The sequence below is a fragment of the Opisthorchis viverrini genome, assembly GCF_000715545.1.
Source record: "Opisthorchis viverrini unplaced genomic scaffold opera_v5_62, whole genome shotgun sequence".
NCBI lineage: Eukaryota > Metazoa > Platyhelminthes > Trematoda > Opisthorchiida > Opisthorchiidae > Opisthorchis > Opisthorchis viverrini.
Window position 1 is genome coordinate 1,763,655 of NW_008751718.1, and position 12,172 is coordinate 1,775,826.

The 12,172-nt window shown below is 46.1% G+C and overlaps 1 protein-coding gene across 1 annotated transcript; it reads left to right on the plus strand.

Annotated features, from left to right (window-relative positions):
* Window positions 1-1,153: 1,153 nt before the first annotated feature.
* T265_04027 (hypothetical protein) lies at window positions 1,154-9,750 on the plus strand (the record flags this gene model as incomplete). The annotated part of the gene is made up of 5 exons (XM_009168645.1): window positions 1,154-1,179; window positions 1,807-2,092; window positions 2,915-3,035; window positions 5,151-5,374; window positions 9,176-9,750. 5 exons carry the CDS (start codon window positions 1,154-1,156, stop codon window positions 9,482-9,484), a joined length of 966 nt encoding a protein of 321 aa, XP_009166909.1.
* Between the last annotated feature and the right edge of the window lie 2,422 nt (window positions 9,751-12,172).

Genomic DNA, 12,172 nt, shown 5'->3' on the forward strand with positions numbered 1-12,172 from the left:
CGATGGCAAGGGCCGTTTGTAGTCACCGACCGCCGGGGGAACGTCTATACCATTCAAGATGGTCGGGGATCGAAAGTAGTGAATGGGACGCAGCTTCGCAAGTGGCATGATATACCTGAAGAGCTGCCGAATAGACCCGCTGCCGAGGCCGACCTGACGGAGGGAAATGAGAATCGATGGCATGCGAACGAGTTTTAAGGGGTGGAGGTGTGTAACGGTGGTACTACTGATCGGGAGGCACGTTAGTAGTATGTGTTGTTCGTAGAATTTCGCTTTGCGTCGACTGAAAAAGGGAATTCTGTTGCGGAATTCGTGGGGCCACTTTGTAACATTTGCTTGGATTTGACCGACGAATGAGTGGAGGCAACGAATCTCTAGGAAGACTCGTTCGGGAGAAGATCGGTGTCCAGTTTTTGTAACTAAGATGCAGATTAGAGTTTTGCTTCCCTGTTCAATGGTCTGTAACCGGTCAGTTGGCATTTCCGGATAAATAACTCCGCAGCGCCTTCCTTCTTCCTATCACCGGTATCTGTAAGAGCTTGGACAACAGCTCTGTTGATCAAAACATCTGTTGTAGTTTTAGATGGTCAGTTGGAAGCAGCGTCACAATAACGAGGAGATTAAGGAGTCTTGAACTGTGCCCACTTGAGATTTTTATGGTTTTGGATCTACGGACGCGTTGAAAACGCCCAATTTTCTCACAACTTTTGCACACTGATTCATCAGCTGTTAGGTATAACGAGAGTGCTTGGGATACCCACAAAAGTAATGTCTGTTGTGTAGCAACAGAGACTGTTGTTACGGGTTTAATAATGGATGAACGAGAAGACAGAACAAGAAACGGGTTGTGATTGTTTTTGTGCAAGTTCGCGAGCTCGTGCGGCTTCGTGGGCTTTGTCAAGATCCAGTTCATCCCGAATGGCCAACGACTGCAGTCCGGCTATCAAGGCATCCCGGACTGCTCCGTTTGTATGTTCCACAGCTAAGACATGTGCATAGACGATTTTTTGGGCGAATACAAAGTTTTCCCAGCAAGGTTATCTCAGAATCGTTGTCGCTACATTCTGCAGTGAAGTCAATGTGACGTATGGGAGTTTCCAGTTTATTTAGACTTTCAGATTTGGTTGATGTAAGATTTGAAGGTGCGGAACCAATGAGTTCTTCGTTTCGTGCCGTTCAGTGAGTGAGAAAACCGTAAATCTGAGATTATGATCCATTTCTTATTTCTTATTTATTAGACGGCGGTTAAATTGTTGCGAGAGTCGAGTAGTTCTAGGTAGAGTAGGAAGACAGTAAAAGGATGTAACATACGCTTTAATCGTCTAATAACAGTAGTAGCTGAAAATGCAGAGTGAGAATTACAAGTTAATGATGTATGCAAAGATATGGTTCATGTGGTCATGACAGTGTTGCACAATAAGCAGCACGTGTTGAACATTTCCTGAGTTGAAGGATTGTCATATGAACCTTGATGTTGGGATTCATTCCCTTTTGAAAAAAAAAATTCAAATGGCTGGCTGAAGCAGGCACGTCCTATCGTTTCACTCCATTTGTGGAACCTACAAGCACGTTTATCTCAGGAAGTTTCACTCTTGGTCATTGGATTCATTTGGATCATAGATTTGAGCTGTTGTGTACTCGACTTCCCAATTCTATCATCTTTGTATAACCGGTGATGTAAATTCGCTTGTGTGTATACATCTTGTCCCGTTTTTTTCACGTTACATCGGGTAAATCATGCTCAGCCAATAACCATTATTTTACCCTCCATCCTCTATGAACATGATAAGGCTTTTCCAAATTCAGGTCTCGCCATGGACGCCATCGAGATTACGACCGTAAAAAACGACGGTCAAGAATTCGGTCTCCTAGCAGCCATTCTGGTCATCCTAGACGGCGTCATTCTTCCAGACGACATCGACATAGTCGTCGTCATCGTGGTGATCGTCATCGACATTCTCGCAGTCGTGACCACCGTCATCGCCGGAAACGCCGACACATTTCAACATCTTCATCTTCTTCTAGTGATTCTTCGATCCCTTCACGTTCTCGCAAAAGTTCTTCACAGTCCACATCTGCACCTACGAGAGCGGTGAGTACATCTTTGCACTTGATTTCAAATTTTACGGTCATCCACCGGGGTTCTCTGAGTTCATTCGGTGGATCAAAAAGGTCTTGGGAGCTTAGTAGGTGGAACCCGCGGTTCACTGACTAGTATCTCTTTTTGTCATCCAGCGTCTGTTCGATAAGGTGCACCGTCGCGGTTTGTTATTGCTCTACCAAACGTCTCATTAAATCCAACGGGTGACAACCTTGAACTGATTTCTTTTGTGGACTTGAGCCCCCCACCGATTCCTGTCGCCTAGCATATTAGTACCGGCTTCAGGATGGTATCAATCACCGGCGGATTTTCCTGTCAAGCGCTCAAATGTCAGCTGTGCACCTCTTCATTCGATATTGTAATTCCAATTGGACTTTGTTTTCGTGCATCCCATGAGTAATGATAGGAGACCCGGAGGCATGTATGCTTTCAAAGCACACATGTATTGTGATATTGTCGCTGAACCTCTTCCTTTCCCGTCATACATACTGTCCCTCGCGACGCGGTATCAACTACCGTTCCCCTCTGAATGTTTGTGTATGCGACGTCAAGTCAAGCAATCATAATGCTGTGTGTTTGTGGACAACCGGACAAGAGCACATGGGTATACATCGCCATTGATAAACCATACTTTGATTGTCCTGTCGTTACAATAACGCTTGTGGGAAATAGCCAAAGGGAATTCGTTACTCAGTAACATGGCGCATTTCACTTGTCTAACGTAGTCATTTGAGAGCAAAGTGTTTATACGATATTGTTTGTTCTCTGATGTATGCCCTGTCTCATATATGTGTGACTTTGTTATTACTCTAGGTCTCTTCGAAATGCGATAGTTCAAAAGCTCAGATGCCGGAAAAGAAAAGCACTGTCCTAGCTCCTACTTCTTCGGCTACCGTGACTTCCTCGACCGCCAATCCTGTGGTAACAACTCAAGGTATTTGGGCACCATCTCATTGTTTAGTTGTATTTGGTTTTTTACGTTCATCTCGCGATCCCAGTTCGACTGCCGTTGATAGGTATGATAAATCACACTGTCGTCCGGGGGAGAAATTGCTACCCACACTGTAGAAATCTTTCGTACTTCGCTTTTTCTGGTCATGATTGGGTCAAGAATATCCGCAAGATTGAAATTAACGATCGATTGAGAATACTTGAGGATGTCTAGCTGCTTCTATTTGTACGGATACCTGGTAGCCTGTATTTCTACACCCGGATACTGGTGTATTTTTCGTTCAGCGCTGAATCTCGCAAATAATGAAGGATGACGGACAGAAGAGCAGTAACCGAACATCCACAATGCTTCCTTCAAATCTCTCAGGATGTGAAAAATCATTCCCTTTCCCACGCATGTAATCCGAAATTGTTTTACAGAAGAACTAAAAGTTGAATTTAGTGTGCAATCAGTTTAATAAACAGATACAGTAATATCCAATCGTTCAGCTGTAACACCCTTTCGGAGCCTAGCTGTCAAGCCACTCGAAGGAAGCACGAGATTACTCAGGTTGCCCAATCATAGACAGGGGAAGTCGAGCGGTAGAGCTCGGACCACGGACCTTGTGGTCAGTAAATTTGCGCTCCAATGTCTACACCGCACCAAACTATCTGACTTGAAACAGTTGGTGCAACTCCTGTATACAAGTTCGTTTCTGCACCTGCAAATTGATGCAATGGGTTTCACACTTTGACGATCGTTAGGCAGAATGAATATTAACGTTTGACGCGTGAGTAGCACTTTGAATTGTGCAGTCTAATCTCACACCCCTTACCGTTATCTGTCGGTGCTAGTTTAGGAAGGGGTTGGACAGCCACATTTGCGTTTTTTTTTGTATGCCGTTGCTCCAGACATGTGAGCCTGACCATATGTATGAATTAATAATACTAGTTGACTAGAAGATTACAGTAATCACTCTAGGGAAAACAAACTGGTTTCTTAGTGAAAATTGGGTAGATTGTTTATGACTCTGCGGTAAGAACTACTTTTAATCTCAATAGTTCTAATAAGAAATAGAAACATCTACCGGAACATACATTACGGACTCAAGGTTTCCTTAGTTCATCCTTTCAGACAATACTGTAGGTTTAAACAGACCCAACAAAGCTGGTCGGGTGTGACTTACATAATGAATACATTTCTGGCACATAAGTTCGTAGCAAAAGGGCTTTTTGAACGTAGTCCTCTCCAAAGGGACTGACTAATATCTTCACGCGAGAGACCGATTTCGATCTGTCGCGCTATTTCGTTTGATGTATTCAGTTGGCTCGTTGTCCTATTCGTTGAGTCTTCACACTCGTCGTAACAGTCCTACCGCCGAATCACCTGTCTAATGCGGCCATACGTGTGTGCACCTTGTCCTAAAATATTGATGGCTTACACCTAGGTTACCCTAGTTTGCATTTGGAAGTCTTAGCGCTTTAGCAGTTCAGGTGCTGTCCTGATAGCCTTGAAGGCTATGGATACGAGGAAGCGCGTATCGTTGTGTTGCTTGCCAATGGAATGAGGTTGGTCGGGATGATAATAATGCCCCACATTACAGAAGCTCCTTCGTGAAAAACCTCAAAGTTGGAATTAGGCGATGTGTGACTCAGAAAATTAAATAGTTTATGTCGCCTAAATTAAAGTTTCGGCGTGAGAACTGGGTATATGGTGACCACCATAGATCTCACAAAGCACGTGAGGTAAGATGTCACGTTTTCCGCCTTGCTTAGACGCGTTAACCCAACCGGATGAGCAAACAGACCGCCTTTGTGTACGCATGACGCCTCATCGTTTTGTTGCACCCCTGAAACAGCTTCGCTACCTCGACATCTGTAATCCTGCGTCGTTGGAAAAGCTCTTTTTCATGCCTAGGCTGTTTTTTGCTTACCAGACGTTAGTCTCAGCCAAGGAAGGCCAAGGCTAAGTGTAAAATGGTTGTTAAGTGAAGTTTCTTTGTGAGAAGAGCCATTATTCCTTTGGGACGAAAAACTGTTGCGACACGGGTTGTTTTCAACTTCACGATCGTTATTGCATTTGTCCCCTATTCTCACATTTTAGTGTTTTTCTTTGCAGACGCTACGAAACCGGGCTCTGTCCTCTCAATGAGTACACAAGAATTGCTCAACCAGATACAGAAGCACCAAGAGGCCGTGGCAAAAGCACAGGCAATCGCAGCGGCAGCAGCAGCAAATCTCCCCAAGTATTACAATCCGGGTAGTGTCAACGCCGTCAAGCTTGCTGAACAACAAGAAAAGCGTAAACTTCTTTGGTCAAAGAAGAAAGAGGATAACGCACAGGTTCGTGGATATGCCATGTTTTTCTCATCGCGCACCTTTACATGGCTCTTTATTCTGTTGTATGTACACATGTGTGTATATGCATGAGTTTTTCAGCCCCACAGAACTACTCCCCAAGAAGGGATCAAGACGAGAAATCGCATTACGAGACGGCCTTGGAGTAATGTCGTAATCCTGTGATAAGTCCTGTGTGATAAGAATGTGAAAGCAAACGCTATGCGTGTAGAGTCAGCCTTCTTCCAAGGAAGGATGGGTCAGAAAAGGTTGTCCCTGAAAGCTGCATCATGACTGTCCAATGGCTGACCCTGACCTCCGGTTGATGGGAAATTTATCCTGCTAAGAGCGTTTGCTCTACACTGCAGCCCTATTCTCTCTGTCTTCGGGCAAGTCCAGCGTTTTACATATGGAAAAGAAAACCCTGATAACTCCTCACCGTTCTGACATTTCAGTTACACTGGGGCAACAGCCCCCAAGCAAAGCCTTACATTCCCTTACTGTCCTGTAGATCAGACTGTAGTAAGCTAGTAAGTCCCTCTTCCGTCAACCCTTATCCTTTTCGCTACAATAAGGCCTTCAACTAAATCATGGTTGTACGTCAGCGAAGCATCGGTGTTAAACAGTGATGTGCTATCTATGATGATGACGATGATGAGCTGTTGGCCAATTACCGTTTGGTCCCTATCTGTCTGTTTTACGAAAATGAATTCCTGCTACATTCAGTGTATCCGTTGCACACCGTTGTTTCAGCTTCCGTACTCTTTGAATTGAGCAATAGGCATCTGCAGCGCATACCTTTTTTTGTTCCATGGATGTATCATGTGTGCTGGATCCAACCAACTGCACACCCCCCCCCCGACCTGAAGCGGCAACCTTGACGTAGTCGTTTTGCCGGAGTGCTGCTATGATCTCGCGGGCTACATTGGCTGGAACTTCGTTCCACACGGAGCAACTATGCCAGGAGGGTCGGAGAGGAGAACTCAGAACAAGATTAGCGAGAATTCTTACTACGAACAAACGTGCTACGAAGTGGTCTGAAATCACTGCAACACTCCGGCTCTACGACGACGTCGAGGTTGCCGCTTTAGGTTGGGGGGGGGTGCAGTTGGTTGGATCCAGCACACATGATACATCCATGGAACAAAAAAAGGTATGCGCTGCAGACGCTACGGAAGCTGAAACAACGGTGTGCAACGGATACACTGAATGTAGCAGGAATTCATTTTCGTAAAACAGACAGATAGGGACCAAACGGTAATTGGCCAACAGCTCATCATCGTCATCATCATAGATAGCACATCACTGTTTAACACCGATGCTTCGCTGACGTACAACCATGATTTAGTTGAAGGCCTTATTGTAGCGAAAAGGATAAGGGTTGACGGAAGAGGGACTTAGTGCTAGCTTACTACAATCATTCCGAGGTGCCTACACCTCCAGACACTCATTGAGGTAATCTGAATAAAAACTGAAGAACGCCACTGGCATTGATTGGTAGCCAAAACTTGCAGTGTCTCCAACCAAGTGCAGTGGTGATCGAACACTCCCCATCCTGGAAGGCGAGTAGCATCGACAAACCTAAACGTTTCGTAATCTCCGTCATACCCTTCTCTCATGTGGAGGGTTGGTCACCTCTCTGCTTCTGCCCCTCTGAGTTGGGCATGGAAAACAGCACTCTCGGCGAACGATGGTTCGGCATGCGCAGCACAACCAACGCAGGTTCTGGTGCTTGACACATTCTTCAGTGGAAGTAACTGTGAAGCCTGTCTTTGACGGCGTCACAGCTGCGGTCATTTGAGGTTTAAGCAGACACGATAAACAGACATCGAGCGGGGCTTCTTCACAGACGTTGCTAGACGAACCACACAAAGGTGGCTATAAACAGGTATCCAACCAGGCAAGAATTCCTCCGCCCGCTGACTTAAGTGATACTAACCCCTGCATCTCCTGCCCCTGGATCACCAAAGTTGCGAAGCTGAACGCAAGTGGTGAGTGATGCGGTGGTTAGTTCAACCACTGTGCTTGTATCTTGAGACACGACATACCAATGTCAGGCGAGTGTGAGTGTAAGAGCAGCTTATTGTCCTGCCTGCTTCATTATTCAAACATTGAAGGCGACCCGATAAACTGGACATCGAGCCTTGAAGATTGATTTCGAGATACCTAAGGGCGTTAACTCTATGTGACGAGCAGATGTTACTTGTAAAACTGATGCAAGACGAACGGAGTCATCAGTCCTAAATTCTGGATGCACAAAGGGACTCATTGAGGGGCGAGGTGGCTCAAGTGGTTAGAGCGCGAATTTACTGACCGGAAGGTCAATGGTTCGAACCCGGCCTCTGCCTCTCGACTCCCATGTCTAGGCTTGGGCAACTTGGCAGTATCCCAGCCCTCGTGCAACCTTCGGGTGGCGTGGCAGTTAGGCACCGAAAGGGTGCTACAACTGAACGATTGTTAAAGGGAGTCATTAATGGGGTGGGGAGACCGGGAAGAAGAACTGTGTAAGAGACATGAGAGGCACCAGCGGTAGCATGTTTTCGCTTACCCGCTCTGTTATGTGCAGCGAGCGATCCGGCAGATAGCACGATGTGACGGCCTATGTGGCATGAGTTTATTACTAGACGTAGGCGTCATGGTTGTTCGTGGCCTGGGATACTGCCAGGGTGCCCCCACCTAGACAGGAGGACGATGAGAGTCCGCAACCAAAGCCTTCGGCTCAAAAGCCTAACCGCAAGGCAGCAGAGTTTTGGCGGGAAATGCAAATGCCGTTTCTACCGTTTCTACGGAACAAGTCGCCGAATGTTCCAACTCCCAACCTGGAGGGTTAGGAGACTTCGTTTTCTGACCTCTAACCATTGGCCATCCTGGTACGAGAGACCCTGTGAGTGTTGGGGGACACCCTCCAAGTATAGCTCACTGAATCGCTGAGGTGCGCGAACTGTCAAATCACGGTAAGGTCCAGTCTCCGTGACGGCTGTGTTGGATACACCGCCCCCAATAATGTGGGTTTTCAGACTTTTGTGCTTCATGATCACCTTCTCCAACGCGTCCACTAACGCAATGGAGTCGATAAATAAAGAAACGTAAATCGTTCAGCTATAACACCCTTTTGGTGTCTAGCTGCCATGCTACCCAAAACAAGCATAAGGGCTGGAATACTGCTAGGTTGCCCAAGCCTAGACACGGGAAGTCGAGATACAGAGGTTGGGTTCGAAGAACGGACCTCCAGCTCAGTAAATTCACTCTCTAACCACTGAGCCGTCTAGCTCTCGATGGAGTTGATGGGTTTATCTGTCACTTCCAAATGGTTGCCTTATTATGGTTGACGATTGAGAACTTATAAAGTATTCGTAAGACACTGTACTTTTGGACGACTGATTTTGATGACTTTTGTGGTCTCCTCTAATAGTCGTGAAACGTGGCTCACTCAACCTTGGGAGTGTGCGGGGATGGCCGAGTTTTGTTTGAGTTGCTCACGCAGACGTTCTTCACGCTCTGTTCACGGAACACGTGGACGTAGCTGAGTTAACGAGCACGTGAACTGTATTTGGTCGAGAAGTCCTTGAAGGTTGGGTACCGGTATACTTCCTTTTTCCTGCTTAGTCTCCCTAACACGCGTTTACCACTGGCTATTTGAATTGAATGAAAGACTTCCTTGTGTACAATGGTGTATCCATAGTATACATTTTTCATTATTTGATCAGATGTCCTGCAGACCATCTACACTTTTCAGTTTGCCTGTATTATTCGATGTAATTACTGAGTGGTTCGTTGATGCACTCATTTTTCTGTTTCTTTTTGCAGGATACCAAGGCCTCTGCTTGGACCACAACGTCTCTGGTTGCTGGTAAAGGTGACTCAGCTGCAGCTGCCAAGTTCCGAAAACTCATGGGGATCCATGACGATCCTGGCCAGGACGGGTCCCAAGATGATGCGCAAAAACGCGCTGAAGAACAAGCAGAGCTTTTTCGACGTCTTGAGTATGAGTACGAACAATCCAGAGCCCTTACCCACACCCAAAGGGGTGTCGGACTTGGATTTTCTTCTGCCACTCACGTTGATTACGGTGCTTATTCAGCAATGCAAAGTGAAGCGAAAGATAAGGCGATGTGAAGATGTTGTTTATGACCTAAACATATGTACAGCTGATGCAATCACATTAAAATGTTATACCAACTTACTTGTGTCTTATCCGTAGATGTTTGGTGCGCCTCGCTGTTTACAATACTAACTCACCCGTTTGGCATCCCACGTACTCCATCTCGCTGAGTTTTGGTACTTGGGGGTTGTCTGTCCCTTGTATGTCATAATGATATGTTAAACTTTCAGAGGTCCAGTGGTACTTGTTGAACTGAGTGTGAGATTCGAATCACTTGTTTACCTACTTGAGCTTCAGATCCTTTTGTTCTTTTGCTAGTTCGGGCCTTGAGGTATCCGTCAGTCTTAGTTTTATCTTTGAGCAGAGAGAGGGAGAGAGATACCAGGCTCCTTGGTCGTGCGCCCAAGAATTGACCGCCTTAGAATGATCCGATACCCAAGATATTAACCTTTTGTTCTGAAAGCAGCTTTATGCTCTAATACCTGTAATACAGTAGCCGGCATGGAGTTTCGTTTTTCGGGAATTCTTTCAGTGTTTAAACACCTGTTGCACTTATTAACGAGCACAGCTCCTGATTTTGATGGGATGTACGAACTAGATTAGCACCCTTTTTCCAGCATGATTACGATCGCAATGGGTCACCATTCCTGTCGGTTTCTTCGCATTGGTTAAGAGTTCGCCTATCCTGTCCGGCACTCTTGGTCATGCCAGCGGACCGATCACTGCGTCCGTCCATCTGGTCTCGCGTTGCCTGTCCATGTGCATTGTCTTTAATCTGGGGAGAATGTTCCGGTATTTGTGACAATCCGCCGGCTTGTGGCTCTGAGTGGGATTCTGGTTGCCATTCTCCTAGGTTGGTTGGTTTCAAATGGTTGCCTCCTTCTCTATCCATGCAGACGTACCTAAGCGCACTCCCCAGTTGGTTGATTCACGAAAGGCCATATACATGCTACTGCCCATCTAGTAATTAACGTGCGTGACTTGGTCTTAATAAATTCCCGGAGACATCGACAGGGATCCGTCGTATGCAGTACGGGTCGATATGTTTTCTGACGATTATAATACCGACGTGCATGCCCGCACAACTTGGCAGCAGGCGTTTATCAGTAGCCAGCGTGAAGTGAACAAGGGAATTCGAACTCCGGTAGCGGAGACACTGATTTGTCTCTTGTGTATCAGCTGGGATTACGCCACATTATCTGGCTTTGGCGAACCCGTACAATGCGCCCCGATATTCAGCTCCAACAGATCGGTTCTTTCTAATGTGCGCTTTCACTTGCCGCATTTTGGATGGGGATCCGGAGGCTTAGGTCATTAATGGTTAATAGTGCTGGCATGCATGGCTCGATTACGCAGTCATCGGCGCTCTCGCAACAGGGCTTCTTTGTTTCTCGAACTAATGGATCGTATCGTCGCTCTAATGTTTGGTTTGTTCTGTATATATGTTTCCTACACGGCAAGTGATTTTCAGGTATGGCTCATTTTGATCCTAAATCGTAGAGATTCCGCAGCTAACTGAGTGAAGGGAAGTGACATTCGCGCACCAACTTAACCTGCAAACCTACCCAAGTGCACAACGGGAGCAGATGATTGCGGAATCATATGAAATGTTTACGTACCAGTCTTAGGTTCTCAGTTGATTAACAGAAGACGACTATTTTGCGAAGGTATATATGTAATAGTACATGGTAGTTTTCCTCCAGATCATATCAAATGTTGTTCAACATGCTTGTTTGCCATTTATGACCCCATCTTGTAATAGACTTCGACTTCGACCTAGTCAGCCGACAGATTCATGTGGCATGACTTTTTTACTGGTAGTCTTCAGCATCTATCGACAGGATATATCCAATGGCAAATACCGACACAACCCGTTGGTACGCCAAAGTAAGCGAGCACACTGACTAGTGTGGGGAATTTAACATGCGTGCAATCCAGTATCGAGTGTGAACCATTACAGCATCCGTGTTTCTTAGAGGAACAAGCCACCATTTTTCGCAGGTTCGCGCGTTAGCAACAACCAAATAGCGGCCATTAAATAGGAGTTGGCAGATTGGTAAGCGATCAGAATCGCCTCGGAAATTGTTTGAAGACGGATTCGCCAGTGAACCGGCCTCGGACCCTAACAGACCGTATTGCCGTCAATTACCGATGGTGTGGATTGCTTACTGTTTGTTGCTTTTGGAATACCTGTGTGATCTGCACATATCCGCTTCCACTTTTTATTGTAATTTTGAGGCAAAGTATGTACTCCCCTCAATCACTCTGGGACGCATGCCCCCCAGAATCAAACAAATATATCATGAAGCTTCCCCAACGTCCGTCGGATTTCAAATGCTCGTGAAGATTGGAACTAGATACCCGAAGCTGTACGTAGTGCCGAAGCCTGTGCTTGGGATGCAATCCAGAAACTACCGCAGTTAACCACTCGATTGAGCTTGCTCAACAACTCCCTACGGTAAACCCATACTTCACTGGTAATGAGCACGTTGGTGAAACATGAGGAAAATGTGAAAGGAACCATGCTAGCAGCGTTCATTGTCTTCTGTCCGCCTCCTCCGATGCTACCGAATGACCACAGGATATCGTAGAAATCGCCAGCCCTGATTGATATCATGAATTCTGTCATAACCGCATTTTTGTCAGCTTTGTTCTGAACCTCTCAAGCGCTTGCTTCCCCGTCAAAACAATCACCAAAGGTG